The sequence below is a fragment of the Artibeus jamaicensis genome, unplaced genomic scaffold (assembly GCF_021234435.1).
Source record: "Artibeus jamaicensis isolate MK-2021 breed Jamaican fruit bat unplaced genomic scaffold, CSHL_Jam_final scaffold_1964, whole genome shotgun sequence".
NCBI classification, from domain to species: domain Eukaryota; kingdom Metazoa; phylum Chordata; class Mammalia; order Chiroptera; family Phyllostomidae; genus Artibeus; species Artibeus jamaicensis.
Window position 1 is genome coordinate 57,054,280 of NW_026522030.1, and position 20,270 is coordinate 57,074,549.

Consider the following 20,270-nt stretch of genomic DNA (forward strand, 5'->3'; position numbering starts at 1 on the left):
AAAATCCAGAGCCTACTTTAATGAACAACACTGTTAAAAAAGAAAATGTCTCAAATTAGTTAGCAATTCTGGGAATTCCTAGCAATGCTGCCGATTGTTCTCTTTTAAAAAGCAGCCCCTTCAGAAAAAAAAAAAAAACTATTGGTATGGTTCCAGACCCAAGAAATTCCATATTTTTTTACTCCTTTTGACTCTCACTTCCCACTTAGGAAAGGCAGGGTTAAGAACTAAATAGACCCTGACCTTTAAGTGTAACTTGAAAAAGCCATAGCCTGAAGATGAGTCATATATAGACTTTGTAAACTAACTACACAATTGTTAGACTGTATTTTATACAAAGAAGCTAGGAGCAAAACCACCAACTGCAAATAGGAGATATGTCTTTGTAATGGAGAAACACACACAGTCACTCCGTCACCCAAACCAAACAAGGACCACCACTCGCACATATACACACGTCATCTCTTAGGAAGCAAAGAAGTATTTTCATGTAGTGCTATTTAACTTTGTAAAGAAATAAATATTTTAGTTAAGTCTTATGAGCACAGGTAAGCTTGTAACACCTAGATTTCTTATGCCATTTGTTAATTTCAGGAACAAAGAAAATTTCTGACCTAACCCTTTTATTGTCTGAAGAAAAATTAAAATAAGAAAACCTCTTCTTTCTCAAAGAGTTTCTCTCATGCATATATAGTCTCTCCTTTTAAAAATTATACACTTGCATACAAATAGAAGTACCTCCAGATTACTGCCTACACCACCTAAAGGAAACTATTTGTTTTGTTTTCCTGTTTATCTTTTCACTTGGCCCACAAGTTCAGAGTAAAAACTAGTTCAGAGTAAAATAATTATAACCTAAGGATATTTTTATAACATATGATATAACTAATACCACTTAAATGGAGATAAATGTAAAAAAGAGCTAGAAAATAAGTTAAAGTCAAAAAGTTCATTTTAAACGGATAAAGGTAAAGCTGTAATAAGCTAAATGCTACCTGAAATAGAAATTACAGACTCCAAAGCCATTTAAGAAGACTAAACCAAACAGACTAGCTATACATCCATAGGTCTCCACTTGGTAAAATGAAATCAAGCTGTTATCTCCAAAAATAGTAATAGCAATTAATTATCAAACTGTTCTGTGAACATGATGCTAATTATCTATCTTATTTAATCTCACCAAAATTGTAAGTTTCCCCATTCTACAGATGAGAAATCGAGGTGGGCCCAAGAATCTGCATTCCTAACAAGTTCCCAGGTCACAATGCTGGTGCTGGGGGTCACACTTAGAGACCAACTGCTTTCCACTAATCATGAGATGCACATGTATGGCAAAGATTGACGAACTGTGTTCAACTGACCCTAATTGCAGTGTATGAATTTTCAAAGTATTGATTTTTATCTACATAATGAAGAATAAGAGATCTGTGAAAAGTCACTATGGTATAAAGTAGTGTATTTTCAACTGGGATTAATCCTGAAACATTGCCCGATGTCTATTAATTTGACCCACAACAGTCCCAAGCATCGTAACTCTTCCTACCTGTCTCTTCCAAAATTACATAACTGCTCTTTCTAGTGATTCATCCCCATATTTGATATATTTAACAACCACAGTAGAACAGTAGGGCAAAAGTTTCCATTTAATCTCCTGTCTCCCACATTTTAAAGGCCCTGAATGTTCACAGACGCAAAAATATCACAAAGAGGACTAGAACACTAACCTACATATTTAAACAACACTGACATCCATTCACATAGAATTGAACTCTTCCAATCTTTCAAAATACGGAATAATCAAGTTTGATCCAGGAGAATTACCATTTGCCCTTATCTTTCCAGAAGATACTGACCTGGAAGAACACCCTCAAGAGAAGAAAAAACAACTTTCATAGCACCTGTTGCTCTCAGTTCTTGTACCGTCCCAACATCTCTGTGAAATTATTTCTGCAAGACAAAGAGCCCCAGGTTCAGCTGAGATTCAGCCTGGCCCACCAACAGGCTAACCACTCGACTTGGGCAACTATTGTAGATGTCTTCATTCAAATATATTCCAGCCCTCTTACTGCACAACAGACGAAAGCGGGGGGGGGGGGCACACTGCCAGAGCCTCATCGGGAAACAACGAGGGCAGATTGGAAAGGCAGAAGTAACACTGCAAGGTGGGCTGCGCTTCTGACCCTGAAGTTCTGAAGACCTTGTACTTGGTCCCCAGCTTCAAAGGTAAAGAGTCAACACCAACACCCACACTATTTTGCCAACTAGCCTGTGAAGTCCTGAACCCAGCTGCTATAATAATGGGTGGCTGCCTGGCTGCTCAGCTTTCCTGATTTCAGCACAGGTAGCAGTTTGCTTGACTCGCCAGTTCTACAATATTAGTCTGAGGGTTATTCCTAGAAATTTAACCCAGAGCCTGCTCCTTCAGCTCCTCCAAGACATATGAAGGACCTTATTTCCTACATCAAAACCCTCTTTGCTAAAACTGACTAAAGTGGTTGGTCTGTTTTCTACAGGTGAATCTAGACCTATACACCACTAAACAGGAAAGGATTACTTTCAAGTTCTTATCACTCGTGAAAGGAAATACTCCACAGAGGGAGGAATTATTAGAATTTAGCATAATAGGAGAAAGACAACAAATTGGAAGACTTGGATTCTAGTCTAGACTTTTCCGCTGACCTTCACTAAATGAGAATTTAAGAAACGCTGAAAAAATTAAAAAATAAATCTAGGTAAACGATCCTTTCCCTGGTCATATCTGGCACAAAAGATGTGTTCAAATTTGTTTAACCACTCAAAATTAAGGTCTGTTCTAAATATTACAAAAGCATAATGAAAAAGAATGACTGACTAATAATAACCTGGGCCTTGGGTTCATTATGGGAAAAGGGGAAACCTATAGCAGAGAGAAGGACAGATGAAGAATGTGTGCTGTCCAGCACAGCTGCCCACAGCCACCTGTGGCTATTAAGCACTTGAAATGTGGCTAGCTCGAATAAGAAACTGCATTGTATTTTAATTAATTAACTTGCATTTTAAAATTTAAGTCAATTAACCCAGTACCAGAAAGCACATATATTTGGAACAATTCAAGTACATGAATCGACTTTCTCGACATTATGTTTACGAAATCTAGATACATACCAGATTTTGAAGATCTGGTACAAAAAAAATGTAAAATTCCTTAGTAATTGTTTATATTGATTATATATTGAATAATATTTTGGATATGCTAGGTTAAACGAATTGTCAAAATTAACTTTACCTTTTTCTTTTTACTTTTTAAATATAACTACTGGAAAAGTTAATTACAACCAGGGCTTTTCTTTTATTTCTATTGGACAGTGCTACCTTAAGGAATAGGAAACATTTAACAGTTTTTGAAAGCAGGGCAAAGAATAAGGATACACAAACTGGCATCACAGAGAAACAACGGGAAATACAACTTCTATAAAGAGCCCTGAGGACACTTAAAAAGCCCTGGAGAGCCACATAAGACTTCTAAGTACCCAGATAACTTACTCCCAGTAATCCTGACCTATGAAGAAACACACATACTTAAAAAAAAAAAAAAAAGAAATTTAGCAAGAACCTAATGAGAGATACTAGAAGAGTACATACAGTTATTTTCTATGAAATAGCTAGTTATGAAAGGTATGAGGAAATGTAGTTTTCTGGTTCAAGCGAATGAGCTCCCTGTGACCAGGGTAGCTCAGAGGGTTGGGCACATGCCTGGGTTGCAGGTTGGGTTCTGGCTGAGGCACAAGCAATTGACGTTTTACTCCCTCTCTTTCTTCCTCCCTTCCTCCCTCTCTGAAAATAAATAAAATCTTTTTTTAAAATGTCATTCTTCTTTGACTCAGTATTTCTTATTAAAAAAAAAAGTGAAAGAGCTCTTTCTTCTAACCATACCCTTTTCACTCAATACTATGTCCAAAATCAAGTTAGGGACACACAGGAGAAACTAGACAGGACATGGTAACAGCATCAATGTGGGGCAGGCCCCCGGCCCCATGACCCACAGAGGTCAATGCGGAAAACCTAGGAATAAAAAAGGAAGAGCCCGTTGTTTTGTTTTCTTCAGGGAAGGGGCAGGTACTGGGTGAATTCAGCCCTTACACGTGGGCCCCAGGCAGCTTTTTGTAAGTACAACTAATTAAATCTCACCAGACTTCTGTGAGGTAAACAAGGAGCAATGTGGTTCTATCCCAGTTGTACTAATGAGGCCCAAATAAAGAAAGCTCCTACCTGTTGTCACCTTAGTGAGTCTCAAGAGCCCTGGCTTAGCTACCACTGTCTCACAATACGAAAAGTCTACCCATTTTAGTCCTTAACATGCACACAACTCCAGCCTTGTTGGTGGTCATAGAGGAAAACGCTACCCATGTACTTCTGTGCTACCTTCCTTTCCTGGGAGCATTTAATAAACTCCTTCAAACAAACAAACAAAAACAAACGAACAGGTGAAATCCCTTCTCCCCATTTATGGAAATTAATGCAAGTAAATCCACAGCTGTAACGAGACAGTGGCAAGTTAGATCTATAATACCTTGCCTTTAGTTAATATGACTTTTTAAAAACAAGCTCAATTTGGAGCTTAGGAAAAAAAAACCTGTTGATAAATACTCTGCCATAGACATGATCCTAAACTCTTTGTTCCTAAATCAATTCAGATCAGAACCCAGCACTGGAGAGGTGGGAACCTTCATGAAGTGAGCGTTAGGCTCTCTGGGAGAGTTCTTTAATCCTTGTGCTTCGAGCAGTTTATCCGGGACACACACTCTGTACCTAATGGCTATTCCTAGAATATACCGCTGGAAGGCTGCTAACCAAAAAACGATCTGGGGGAACATTCCAGATCTTGCTCCCCAGCATATGTAGTTAGTTTGGCTGAAATTAACTCTTATAAAAGTACAAATTGGTAGTTACGGAATAGTCACAGGGATGTAAATTACAACATAAGGAATATAGTCAATAATAGTGTTAGGAACTCTGTATGGGGCCAGGTGGGTACTTGAAATGTCAGGAGGGAACCACTCTGGAAAGGAGATGGTTGTCTAACCACTAGGCTGTACATCTGAAAGTAATACAGAATAATTCTGAATATAAACTGTAACTGAAAATATTTTTTAAATTGGCAAATAAAGAATCTGAGATTAATAAATTCAGAATAATGAGAAATTTTAGTATACCCTGTTGGAACCTAAAAGAGACTCTACTCCTATTTTGTTAATCCTGCACCACTGGAGGGAGAATAATTCAAATTTAAGTTCGAATATATTCTCTTATAAATTTCAACAAAATTATTTGTTGTGTGCTTTTTGTAGCTTTTTGCTGGTTCATTTTCCTTATGGTTTCTAATTGCCTTCCCTTTATCTTGTTGAATAAAGATCATTTGCCTTTTTCACCTTAAAAAATTCTCTTCAAAAATATCAATCAGGGATGAACGACTTGAAACATAAAGTAGTTTTCCTTTCAGATAAGCAAGGCTTACCAATGTTTCCATTTTGCACCTCCTCTCAAACAGGCCTATGCACAGCCTTGAAATAAAGTAGCCAACATTCGCTTTTACTTGAACTAGAGACTTGATAGGCACAGTATTCTAATCATATCGGAGCATGGCCTAAGGAAAGGCAGTACTCCACCCTCCAGTCTCAGGGACTGGACTGGAGCTACAATTTACACAGGGCTAACCTGCCTAACCACCTACCCGAACAGAAAGCTTCTGTCAACAGCTTTTGTTTTTAAACATACATAATATTCCAAACAAGCAATGCAAGCTAAGTTACATTGCATTTGTTAATTCATACAGAAGGATATTGCCCAATTCCAATTCTAGATTACCCGGAAACACCCATTTCTTTTTGTACTTCTTTAAAGGCAAGTTATCAATGGATTCATTTATGGTTTAGGGGTGATGAACAAACCTTTCAAGATCATGTTTCAGTTTAGAGGATGGACGAACTCAATCTCTGACTTCAATATAGCAAACCCTAACAATTCAGACACTGCCGATTTTCAAGTTCTTTGATAGTAAAGTGAAAGGAATACGTTAATGTTTACCTTAGCATTATCAATGTGAAGTGGTAATGGGGGAGTCTTTTAAGCAAAGGAATTACATAAACAAAATTAAAGAGGTGTTAAACCAATTCTTTTCACTCGCTTTAGAAGTCCATTTGCATACCAACAATGTAAACAGCAGCCACAGTAGTGCTTTGATCTGCTAATTACAAAACATTTTTTATCTTTCCATTAAATCAGGAGTTCTAAGAGACCACTTTAATGATTAAAAGGGCAGCATACTCTAACTCAAACTAGAAATTAACTTGATTTTTTTTTTAACTAGGAGAGGCTATGCAATTCATGTTTAACTCCTGGGGTGGGTGGCCACTAAACAAGCAAATCTCAAACCAGGGATCAGGAACAAGGACAGCTGATTAAAATGCTCAAGCTGCTGGGCCCCCGACAGCCAGTGAGACAGTGAAGAGGACCCCTCCTCAGGTGACGATGCACCTTAAACTCATTTCCCACACAGTCAGTAGTAGCCAGGAAACACTATACAGTGCTCTCGGGCACCAAGAACACATTTCTTCCCAGATCTAACCCTTCAATTTGGTACGAGAAATACCACAACCTTTGGCTATTTCTCTCTCTAAATGGTGAATGAACACCACACAGGCATTCGAGGGTCTCTATCAGTAATTAAGGAGAATATCCCTCCTTCTGTTAAAAATATATCCAGTTTTCTCTTTTGTTTTTTCTCTTAAAAAAAAACCAGAATAAAGTCCTCCATCTGATGATGTTCAGCCCAAATACAATATTTTTTAATTTTAAATTATCTTAATTTCAGCTGCATCCCTATGAAACAAGGATGAATCCCAACTACCCTTTTTAAAAGAAACAGTGTATTTTTAGGTTTACAGGGAAAAATGAGCAGAAAGTACAGAGCTGCCATATGTTCCCTTACTGTACCTCATCTCACTCCACCCTACTCTGCTTCCCCATTAGTAATATCTTGCATTGGTGTGATACACATGTTACAACTGACACACCAATGCAGACATTAACTGAAGTCCATGCTTTAGGTTTCACTCTTTGTGTTGTGTAATTCTACCAGTTTTGACAAATGCATCATGTCTTACATCTGCTATTACGGTATCATACAGAATACTTCCACTGCCCTAAAAACCCTGTGCTCCACCTGTTCATCCTTCCCTCCCCAACAAAACCCCTGGCAATCACTGGTATTTTCATATCTGCACAGTTTTGCCTTTACTAGAATGTCATACAGTTGGAATTACACAATAAGGAGGCTTTTCAGACTGGCTTCTTACACTTAGCAATATGCATTTAAAGGTGCTTCTATATCCTTTTTTCTTTTGTGGTTTGCTAGTTCATCTCTTCTTATTGATGAGTAATATTCCATTGTATGGACTTAACCACAATTTCTTTATCCATTCACCTATTGAAGGACATCTTGGTTGCTTTCAGTTTTTGCCAATAATGAATAAAGCTGTTATAAACATTCAGGTGCAGGCTTTATACAGACACAAGTTTTCAACTCATAGTATTTGAGTAAATACTTAGGAGCAAAAAATTGATGGATCAGATGAAGTACGTACAGGGTGGCAAAAGTAGATGTACAGTTATGAGTATGTGAAATACAAAGCTTATTCTTGCATTGTTGTTTATTAATTATGTATTATTTTCCATACAAACCACTGTAAACTTTTGCCCCACCCTGTATTAATTCATTCAGACTGCCAGAACTAAATACCAGAGACTCGGTAGCTTAAACAACATAAATTTATTTCTCACTGATCTGGAGACTGAGAAGTCCAAGATCAATGTGCAAGCTGATTGGATTTCTCATGAGAGCTCCTTCCTGGCTGGTAGATAGTGACTTTCTCACTTGGTCCTCCCTGGGGGAAAAGTCAAGGGAGAAGAGAGATTTTTCCTGTTCATCCCTTCTCATAAGGACACTAAAACTGTCAAGTCTGGTGGGGAGCACGGGGCGGGGGAGGCTGGGATGGGAGAAATAGACAAAAAACTGTACTTGAAAAGTAACTAAATAAAATTTTAAAAATAAATAAATAAAACTATCACGTCTGGCCCCACCCTGTGACATCATTTGACCTTAATTACCTCCATTAAGTGAACACAAACATTCAGTCCATAACATATGGTAAGACTATGTTAAGTTTTGCAAGAAGTTGCCAAACTGTCCTCCAAAGTGGCTATTTCATTTTGCACCAGCCATGAAAGAGAGTTCTTGCTGCTCCATATCCTTGCTCGCAGTATTTGGTGTTGTTAGTGTTTTAAATCTTAGCCATTCTAATGAGTGTTTGTTGGTATCTTGTGTTGTTTTCATATGCAGTTCCCTAATGACACATGACATTGAGCATCTTTTCATATGCTCATTTCCCACCTGTCTATTTGTTTGGTGTGGTATCTACAAAATACTCTTTTCAGAATTCTAAAAGTATGCTTCCCAACGTGTGGTCTGATGGCCACACTGGGCAATCCCTCGGAATGGGATTACCTGAGGTGCCTGTTAGAGATGCAAAGGATTAGACCCCATTGAGTACTGATGTCTTAGACTTCTCTAGTGCACCCAAGACTGAGAAACGTTAAGTGGACGAGTTTATAATTGGAAAAGGGGGGCACAATGACTACGAATCACCAATAGTCATCCTCAGTCTTACTGGATGGATTGGTTAGAAAACCTGCATCAATTATCTTTACCTCACTGGCTGCTGACTTTTAAATCACAGTCTTTTGAAAAGAATAAATATAAAATGGTTGGGTGCTGCCATGATCAGGAAGTCAAGGCTACTCAGTGATAGGATAAAAAAAAAAGATTGGGAATTGAAATGTTTAAGCTCAATCCCCATGGAAAATCATTGAGGGTGGAGGAGAGGGAACAACTGGTTCTACCCCCTAAAAATAAGCTAAACTAACCTGCCAAGAACGAAAAGAGGCAGAAGTTGGCCACGCAGCTGGGAAGCTGAGATAAGCAAAATACCATAGAAGCAAATTATTCAAACTATGACAGGACACAAATCAAACTCAAACTTAAAGCCCCTAATAAGCCTCAAAGAAATTCTTTTTTGCTTATTTCTTTCCAAAGAAGAAGAGGAAGGAAGGGGACAAAAAGGCTGGGAAGCAGTGGGACTAGCTAGATAGGACAAAAATGAAAATAGTTGCCCATTCCTATAAGGGGCTGGAGTAAGGACTAGTAGGGAAAAGGTGCAAAAATAAAACACAATAAAAAAGAACAGTTCCTGGTATGATTCTCTCTTTTTTTTCTTATCTACCTGCAATATCTCTTATTTTTATTTTTAAAATAAGTTTGAAATGAAATCTCCGATGTATTTTTAAACCAAAAGCATGATTCTTCCCTGAGTTGCGATAAATAAAAGGCATGATTCTGCAGTTTAAAATAATACTAATCTAAGATTTTTTAAAAACAAAACTTGATATTTTAATACCTATATATTTCCATGAGATAAACAAGTAGAGAAAATGACTTCCCAATAGGCTCATATCTGCAAAAAGAACTAAAAAAAAAACCAAAAAACAAGAAGACATAAAACAGGTAAAACTGATTTTTTCACAACTAATATGTTAAGCTATAATCAACTATAAATCAGACTACTCAAAACTTAATTTTCTTGGTAAATGCAGATATTAATTTTTTTAATCACTGATTTATTAGCATTTTATAATTTAAAACACTTCTCATGCATAATCTTTTTTGTCCAATCCTATTATCACTATGCCAAGAAAGCTAATCTCTCTATCCTCATCTGACAGACAAGAAAGCAGAGTCTCTAAGAGGTTAGGGAAACTTTCACTACCTGGCTTTACAGCGCTCAGCAGAGCCAGAATTCACATCCAGGACTCTCTCCAGAACAAAGAACCCCCACTCTTAACATTTTGAAGTAACACAGTAAGGTCTAAATTATAAGACAAAGGAAAAAATCCTCATTTTAACCATTAAAAAATCCATAATGTGGCTTTAGAGTACCCTGGGAAATCCTTTTTCAAAAGAGAATTTTAGGACTGAGTGTTTATAAGCTTTCTATTACTGGAGTTTCTTATATTGTGGCACCAGTATTCCAGAACACGTTGCTAACTGGGGATTTCTAGGCAACCCCACAATGCAAAGTTACCTGCCTGAACAAGGTAGACACTCGACAGGTGAAAAACAGTCCCTTACAAAGTCATCTTTGCCAGTTGTTAGAAGATAGAAAACCTCTTCGTACCTTTCCCTTCACCAAGCACTCTAACCCAATAAGATTCCACAACTAAAATAAAACCCATGTCCGTGGGCAACAACTCCCTCCAAGCTTTCAAACACTCATGAACCGGATGAAAATGCTAGTGATGCCATGCCAGAAACTGAGTCCTCTTTTATACTAGTGCTAAATAGAAAAATCCATATAATTATTTTCATCCTGACATGTTTAAAAAGAATAGAAGGGACATTTAATCACATTAATTCCCCCCAAATTTCTGGAGTGATGGGTAACATTGTTAACATTTTGAAGGCTTGAGTATCAGAGTTTTTAAAACTTTGATTTCCGACTTCTGATCAAGATGGTGGCATAAGTAAACATAGCTCGCCTCCTCACACAACCACATCAAAACCACGACAAATGATAGAACAACCTTCACTCAGAACCATAAGAAATTGAGTTGAATGGAAGTTTGAAAACTATGAATTTAAAGAAACCGCATTCACCCAGGCTGGCAGGAGGAGCAGAGATGAACGGGCTGGTCCCACAACCACATGTGGTAGATAAAAATTTGGGAGGAGTATACCAGGAACGAGGAGTCCTAGCCCCTCGTGAGGCCCCCTAGCCTAGGCTTCCAGTGCCAGGAAGATAAGTCCCCATCAATTCTGCCTGCAAAAACCAGTGGGGATTAAGTAGGTAGAAGACACTGCTGAGGTCCCAAGCGGTTCCCCTTAAAGAACCCACAGACAGACTTACTCTGATTCACTCCCTCTGAGCTCTAGCACTGGGTTAGTTGCTACAAAGGTACCAGGGGCCTATGAGAAGGAATTAAAGTATCTGGCATCAAGGCAAGAGCAGGGGACAGCTTTGTCCAAGACAGAAAGGCAGGCAGAGGCCATTGTCCCTATACTGAACCCTTCCCCCCACCCCCGCAGAGCCACAGAGCTGGCAGGCAGGTGCCATATCTGAGATTTCATCAACCTGGCTAACATTGTTTGCCCCACCCTGGAGATTACCTGAGGCTCCATCCTACCCCAAGTTATAGCTGTTAACGGTGGCTTTTCCATATGAATGGCTGGTCTAGGCTCATACTTCACAAATTCCTAAATCTTCTCAAACAAGCCTCAGCCAGCCTCAGCAGCCCTGAGCCGCAATACCTCTGGCTAAGTAGTCCCAGGTCCAACACTGGCAGCAGCCAGCTTTGGATCACAGTTTGGCCTTATCTTGGAGCCTCAAGCCCAGCACAAGCAGCAGCCATCTAAGATTGCTTTATACCTCAGGCAGGGAGGCCCCAGGGAAAACACAGGTGGGGGCTGATCTTGACCTACACCACCCAGGAAACCTCAGGGCCTGTGCAACCAGTGGACAACTACAGACCAGGTTGGAGCACCATCACCCGGACCCTGCATAGATGATGATCCACAGAGGGCAGAGGTTGGTGGTCAATGTGGTCACAGCCAGTCCCTGCAGCTGACTGACTTGGGTAAATCCCTCCCACTGACCTTCCAACAGCACTCAAGGCTCAACTACAAGAGGAAGGTGTACTCAGCCCACACAAAGGCCATACCTCCAGTACCCAGCTTGGGTGATACAGGAGCCTGTGCCACTGGACCGCATAGGACACCTATCACATTAGGCCATACTACCAAGACAGGGAGTATAGCACCTCTACCTAATACATAGAAACAAATACAGGAAGGCTGCCAAAATCAGGAGACCCAGAAACATGGCCAAAATGAAAGAACAGATCAAAACTCCAGAAAAAGAACTAAAACAAAATAGAGATAAGCCATCTATCAGATGAAGAGTTCAAAACACTGGTTATAAGGATGCTCAAGAGACTCAACAGCATAAAACAGATCCAGTCAGAAATGACAGATACACTAATTGAAATAAAGAGCACTTTACAGGGAAACAACAGTAGAGTGGATGAAGCAGAGAATCAAATCAATGATTTGGAACATAAGGAACCAAAAAACAACCAATCAGAAAAACGAGAAGAAAAAGAATCCATAAAAATGAGGATAATGTAAGCAGCCTCTAGGACAATTTCAAGTGTTCCAACATTGACACCACGGGAGTACCAGAAGGAAAAGAGAAAGAGTAGAAAATTAGAAGTCTATTTGAAAAAATGATGAAAGAAAAGTTCCCTATTTTGAAGAAGGAAATAGACATGCAAATCCAGGAAGCACAGAGAGTCCCAAATAAGATGGATGCAAAGAGACCCATGCCAAGACACATCAAAATCAAAATGCCAGAGGTTAAAGATAAAGAGAGAATCTTAAAAGCAGCAAGAGAAAAGCAGTTAGTAAACTACAAGTGAGTTCTCCTAATACTGTCAGCTGATTTCTCAAAAGAAACTTTGCAGGCTAGAAAAGATTGGTAAGAAATATTCAAAGTCATGAAAAGCAGGGACCTACAGGCAAGACTGCTCTATCCAGCAAAGCTATCATTTAGAATCGAAGGGAAGATAAAGAGCTTCCCAGACAAGAAACAACTAAAGGAATTCATCATCATCTAACCATTATTATATGAAATGTTAAAGAGAATTATTTAAGAAAAAGAATATTATAACTATGAACAATAAAATGGCAATGAATACATATCTATCAACATTTGAATGTAAAAAACAAACTAAGCAAACCAGAATGTCAGAGACAGAATCATGGCTATGGAGAGCATTTTGATGGTTGCCAGACTGAGGGGCAGCAGAAGGGACAGGGAAATGGGTGAAGAGATGAGGAGATTAAGAAATAAAAATTAGTAGTTACAGAATAGCCATGGGATGTAAAGTACAGTATAGGAAATGGAGTAGCTGAAGGACATATATGCATGACCCATGGACATGAACACTGGTATGGGGATTGCCGGATGGAGTAGAGGGTGTTGAGTGAAGAGGGGCAAAGAGGGAAAAATTAGCACAACTATAACAGCATAATCAATAAAATATAATTTTTAAAACTGTGCTAAAAATAAATAAAACTTTGGTTTCCAAATGCATATAATTTTCAAATAATGTTGTCATTTTAGTAAATTTAGTGACGTCTTTGAACTTGTTGGACCTCTTTTTTCATCTAGTTTATTGCCCTTCCTACTTTATTCAGTATGTTTTTCATCATTTACGATGGGCTTGGACACTAGAGAAGATGAATAAAGCTGTTGCCCCTATTCCACAGCAGAGATGCTCTAACTTAGAATCACCAGGGAGTTTGTTTAAGATGCAGATTTTCTGCTTAACACATCATAGTAAAGAATGAAAGCAACTTTAGCTGGGTGGCTCCATTGACTGGAGCATCATCCATATACACCAAAAGGCTGCAGGTTCAATTCCTGGTCAGGGCACATACCGAGGTTGTGGTTTGATCCCCAGTTGGGGCACCTAAAGGAGGCAACCAATGTTTCTTTCTCTCTCTCTCTCTCCCTCTCTCTCTCAATTCAATAAGTAAACTATATCCTTGAGTGAGGATTTAAAAAGAAAAAATGAAAGCATATTTACCACACAAAAAAAACAATTAAATAAATAAAATGCATATTCCCTGACTTCACTCTCCAAAGGTCCTGAGTTCACAGGACTGGGACAGTGTTAAGAAAGCAGCATATTCAGCACGTCCACTTTTGGTGGTGATCTGATAGGTGTGTTCAGCAAATGCTACCGCAGAAGGACTCACCCTGGCCCACAGAATAAACTTACAAACAAGCTATGAGTGCTGAAGGCCATAAAAAGGGAACTGCTTACAGTTGAGGGGACAAGGGTCTTCCAAGACTGAGAAGGACAACTTATACAATGGCATAAAATCGCGACATATCAGGGAACAAAAATCATCTGAAAATGAACCTATGTACAAACTGTGAACCTACCTTTAGAGTGTATTTTGCATGTGAAATTTTTCACAGAAAACTAATTTTAAGACAAAGGTGTTTAACACAGAAGTGAATGATTAGATATGCATTAAATAAGTAGAGACATACCTTGGAAATATTGCAGGTTGGGTTTTAGACAAAGACCATAAAGCAAGTGTCAGAATTAAGCAAGTCTAATCTTTTTGCTGGTGGAGGGCCTTGCCTTCAATTTGTAAAAAATGCAATATCAGTGAGGTACAATAAAGCAAAGCACAATAAAGCAGGGGGCACCTTATTAAATGTGAAAATATGTTCCCAAATAGAAAAGAAACAGCTTTCTTTTACAAGAAAGAAAAGAAGGTGTTTTATAAAAGATGCTAAAGATTAACGTTTTCATTCCCAAGTAAAACTGATAAAAACCTACATCAGAAAGAAAACAGAGCAAGACATCTTACCTATTCCATTTACATATCTCAATAACATAAAATGGAAGATGAGTGATTGGATTTTAAAGCTCAGAAACCCTAGCAGCTGGTTGTTTGTACCCACATAGCCTCTTCCCTGCCTTCAATGTGCATGGCTTTAGATACAAACCAAAGTAATTTATTCAACTACATGTGTAAATACTAAGCACAATTGCTGGATCACATGAGGTATTGGTCTGCTCAGGCTGCTATAACAAAACACCACAGACAGGGTGGCTTAAACAACAGAGACTTCTTTCCTCCCACTTCTGGAGGCGGAAGTCCAAGTTTAAGGTGTCAGCAAGGTTATTCCTTCAGAGGTTTCCTTCTTGGCTTATACATGGCCATCTCCCTGTGTTTTCACAGGGTCTTTTCTCCTTACGTCTGTATCCTAATTTCCTCTTCTATAAGTACATCAGTGATACTGGATGGAGTCCATCTCAATTACCTCATTTAATCTTAATTACCTCTTTAAAGACTCTACTGTAGCTCCAAACAGGATCATATCCTGATATACTGGACATTTCAATATAAGAATTTGAGATGGTGGGGGAAGAGTCACATAATTTAGGCCTTAATACTACAGTTAGTTATATTTTTAAAACTTAAAGTAATAACTACTTCACAAAGTTTGAAAATTCCTTAATAAAAAGTCATAAGGAAAAGAAAGGAGGAGGAGAAAACGCCATTATACTCAGGACTAGCCAGGCCCCTCCGAGAATCCTGTTCGCTTCAGCCAGAGGATTACCACGAGGTCTGTTCCTTCATTCCAAGATCAAGGATCAGCTCTGCAAGTATCCTGGGAATTTTAAGTCACTCCCTAAGGGCATAAAATTTCAGATGAGTTGCTTTCACCACATCCTTGGTGCTAAAACCAAGGAAGCAGTGAAAGAGCAAGCAAAGGAAAAAGAAAAGGTTTACCTAATTCTATTCCAACACTTGCTTCCAAAGCTGTTAAGTACAATATATGATGGCATTCTTGGTGTCCATGCCCAGCACTTAATACAAGCTCCCAAAATTTTGCTGAACTGTTAGTTTACTCTACACAAGCAGAAATTTCTTCTGAAACAGCATCTCTTCAAAAGTAATAAGCATATTTAAAATCAAGAAACAGGGGCTTCAATGTCATAAAGTGGCCATAAACATTTCCTCCCCCTAAAACTATCTCCCCCATCAGATCGCAACATTTAAGAATTCTTAGAGAAATTAGATTACATTATCACATATTTAATTAACTAAATGAAACCATAATATCAGTCACAAAGCATTTGCCATAACATAAGCTGTTTCAAAAAATATATGCTAATTGTTAAAAATGAAGGGAGGAAATGGAATAATAGATCCTCTATCTATCCTTTTCATAAGTGCTACCAAACTAGAAAAATCACCAGCATACAATACCAGTGAAACAGCTAATTTAGGATCATCAGTAGATGCTAAAACCATTACATAGAAGAACACTGTGGAACATGACAGATGAAAGACACAAAGTGTCATCACATTGGTTACTTTGTAATTGCAGAGGGGAAAGTATAACTTTACAACAACTTTTGCCACTTCCACCAAATGTTAAAACTCAGCAACACCAATATCAGTATAATCTACACATGTGAAAAGCAAGAAGTACCTATGAATGTTTCTTTCCTAAAAATACTTAATCTGAATTGAACAAAGCTTACAGATCTAACTCCAATATACAAGAATATAGGCGCTAGAGAATTCAAGTTAAATGACTCCAAAAGGAAATGATCAAGTAAATCCACATTATAGGAGGTTCTGTAAAATAATCGATCTTCCATATATATATATGTGTGTGTGTGTGTGTGTGTGTGTATGTGTATATGTATATGTATATATGGAAGTGGAGATGTCCTAGATTAAAAAATACACCTAAATGAAGAGGCACACACCTTAAGGCTAATGTTAAATTGTAAGTGTGGTGAGTAGTTGGTGGTTTGTAGAAGAATAGCATTGTTCTTAGAAGACACATAGTTGAATGTTTAAGTGTCAGAGGCCATGACATCTGCAACTCACTCTCAGTTGATTGAGAGGCATAAATATAAACAGAGATAAAGTAAGTGAAGCAAAGTATTAACAATTGATAAGTCCAAGCATTCCTTGTACAATTTTTCCATTTTATTGTAGGGTTGAACTTCTTCAAAATAAAGGTGAGACTGTTGTCATTTCATGAAAATAAACAATAAAAGGTGTGGGTACCTCAAGACTAAAGGCTTGGAGAACAACAAAAAAAAACTGCACTTGAAAAATAACTAAATAAAATTAATTTAAAAAAAGATCCTTATCTGGGAAAAAAGAACCAAAAGAGGTATTTGGTAGACAACTGGATATTTTTAAAAGGCCTGGCATTGCATGGTATTGGGGAGACCCTGATCGCTTATTTCTTGTGCGCCAACGGCAATACTCTTTCACAGGACAGCACCCTGACTCAGGAGACGCATGCTCTAAGTGTTGAAGGGTCACAGCCAGCATAATACTCTGGTCTGCTTCTTCAGGTCTCCTTTCCTTATGAAGGCTTCCAGATCACATAAAACTTATTTTTATGCTTTTCTCCTCATTAAAAAAGTGTAACATATAATTTTATATAAAAGTCCCATCAAATCCTTTTCCTCTATTTTCCCATTTCCTACAAAAGCACATACACCATCTTTTTTCCCTTTTTGTGTGTGTATGTGTTAAATCATATTTATTCCAGATCATGGGGGAAAATTCCTATTATTTTGCCCATCACCATTTATTCCCCCTTTACCTTCTTCTACCTCTCCCTACCACCTTTTGCCCCTGGCAACCACCGTACCGTTGCCTGTGACTATGACGTTATTGTGTTGTGGGTTTGTTTTGTTGTTGTTGTTTGTTATGCTTAATCCCTTTACCTTTTCCACCCAGCCCCCCACCCTCCTCCATCTGACAGCTGTCAGTCTATGCCATCTCTATGAGTCTGTTTCTAGTCTGTTTGTTGGTTTGTTTTGTGCATTAGATTCCACTATAAGTGAAATCATATGGGACTTGTCTTTTTCTGAGTGGCTTACTTTGTTCACCTGTAATACTCTCCAAATCCATCCATGGTGTCACAAAAGGTAAAATGTCCTTTTTTCTTTCACTGCTGAGTAGGTTTCTATTGTGCAAATATACCACAGCTTTTTTTTTCCGCTCATCTACTGATAGCTACTTGGGCTGCTTATACCATCTTAATCCCATGGTAAAAAGAAGTCCTCGATATATGTTGCCATTCCTCTAGACCGGCTCTGTCCAATATGGCAGACACTAGCTACATGCAACCTCACTTGAAATGTGGCTCGCAACTAGAGAATTAAATTTTTAATTGTATTTCATTCTAATTAATTCACATGTAAATTTAAATAGCCACAAATGTCTAGTGGCACCTGTTTTAGACAGTGCTGCTAGAGATTATATACAAAACCTAGACATGAAAGGCAATATCATTTACAAACTTAAATTAAGGGCAGGCTTAATGGGAAAACGATTTCATAAGCTTTTATCAACAGCTAATTCTAGATCAGGAATTACCTGCTCTAGGGCTTCCCTAGAATTTTTTCTTTACTACAAAAACATGAGCCCTCAATAAAAGTTTGCAGAATAAAACAGATACAGCTTAAACCTACCTACCCCAAGTCAACAGAATTACCAGAGAAAATACTGCATTCAATCAGATATATAGGAGGTATCCTGATTTAAGATGTCACAGTTGTTAAGACTGATAAAAAGGAACTGATTTATTTGCAGTTTCATTTAAAATAGTAGACTCCTTCAGAAAACTAAAACTAGAGTTTCACTTATAGAAAGTTATTTTAAACACACACTGCCAGAAACACCTATTGTATAAGGTAAAACCTGCCTGGCTCAGAACACCACAGCCCAAAGCATCAGTGCAGCGCAGTGCCCTGTGCTGTCCCTCACCTACTCTGTGACCCTGACTGACTGACTGACTTAAACCCTCTGCCTCAGACTTCCCATCTTTAAACTCAGGACTACTATGCTGACTATACAGACTTGTGAGATTTACTCAGTAACATCAAAATCATTTAGATAGGTACCTACCTGTATGAGCATTCAAGGAATATTACTGAGAGCTTATGTTTTTCATCAATTAAAAAAAACACAGACAAAGTTGCACAGAGTAAAATGAGAAAAGCATATATATTTTCAATTAGGTCTTGCTCAATTTAGGAAAGAATGCTCCTTTAATAAATCATACTGGGACAATTAAAAACCCTGTAATGTTGACATGTGCCTTCTGTCAGAGAAATAACACACCATCGAGGGTTAATTTCTCTTCCAAATGTCTAAATATGAAGATACTACTTTCTATCAACATTTATATTAATGGGTTAGGTAAACTTTAAAAAAAATAACAGCTTTACTAAGACATTTACATACCATATAGTCACCTATTTGAGATTTGCCATTTAATAGTTTTTAGTACATTCAGATATGTGCAACCCTCACCACAGTTAATGTTAGAACATTTCCATAATCTCAAAAAAAGGAATTTGATTACCATTTGCTCCTTTCCCCAAAACTCCCCAGCCCTAAGCAACCACCAATCTACTTTCTGTCTTTATAGATTTCCCTATTCTTGGCATTGAACATAAACGTAATTATATAATATGTGATCTGTGGCTGGCTTTTCTCACTTAGCTCAGTGTTTTCAAGGTTCATCCATGTTGCAGCCTGTATCAATATTTTATTCCTTTTTATGGCTAAATAATGTTCCATTGTATGGATATGCCACCTTTCATTTATCCATTCATTATTTGACAGACATATGGGTTGTCTCCACATTTTGGCTGCTGTGAATAATGCTGCTATAAACATTCATGTGCAAGCTTTTGTGTAGGCGTATGTTTTCATTTCTCCTCAGTAGGTACCAAGAAGTAGCAATGCTGGGTCATATAGCAACTACACGTTTAACCGTTTAAGGAAGGGCCACACCATTTTCTAAAGTGGCTGTACCACCCTGCCGTTCCTCCAGCAGTGTATGGGGGTGGTTCTGATTTCTCCATATCCTAGCCAATGTTTGTGATCTGTTTCTTATCATACCTACCCTCGTGGATACAATGTGGTATTTCAGAGTGGTTTTGACTTTCAACAATGACTACTTATCTTTTCAAGTACTTAGAAGCCATTTGTTTCTTTTCTTTAAAGAAGTTTCTTTTTAGATCGTATGGCCACTTTTAATTGGCTTATTGGTCTATTATTGTGTTATATGTAAGTGTTTTCTAGGTACAAGCCATTATCAGACATGTAATTTGAAAATATTCTCCCATTTTGTGGTCTGTATTTTCACCTTCTTGTACCATGAGTCACAAAAGGTTTCCATTATTATAAAATACAATTTGTTTTTTAAGAATTTTTTAAAATTTATCTTTAGACGGGAAGGGAAGGAGAGAAGGAGATAAATATCAATGTATGGTTGCCTCTGGTGCGTCCCCTCCTGGGACCTGGCCTGCAACCCAGGCATGTACCCTGACTGGGAATCAAACCACAATCCTCTGGTTTGCAAGCCAGCACTCAATCCACTGAGCTATACCAGCCAGGGCTCTTTTTTTTCTTTTGTTGCTTATGCTTCTGGTGTCATATTGAAGAGTCCATGGCCTGACAAATCCAAAGTTATGAAGATTAATCCCTGGGCTTTCATCAGAGTTATAGTTTTATAGTTATAGCTCTTATAATAAGGGTGTTTGAT

The 20,270-nt window shown here is 38.1% G+C and overlaps 1 protein-coding gene across 4 annotated transcripts in view; it reads right to left on the reverse strand.

Moving 5' to 3' along the window:
• MLLT3 (MLLT3 super elongation complex subunit) overlaps window positions 1-20,270 on the reverse strand; it is a 264,304-nt gene that overhangs the window by 217,469 nt on the left and 26,565 nt on the right. The window contains exon 1 of one of the 4 annotated variants that reach the window (XM_053656336.1): window positions 1,854-1,924. The exons of the other annotated variants lie outside the window; for them this stretch is intronic. Coding sequence (XP_053512311.1) covers window positions 1,854-1,893 — 40 coding nt within the window. The 5' untranslated portion in view covers window positions 1,894-1,924. Of the gene's footprint in view, window positions 1-1,853; window positions 1,925-20,270 lie in introns of those variants that run through there. 4 annotated transcript variants of the gene reach the window in all.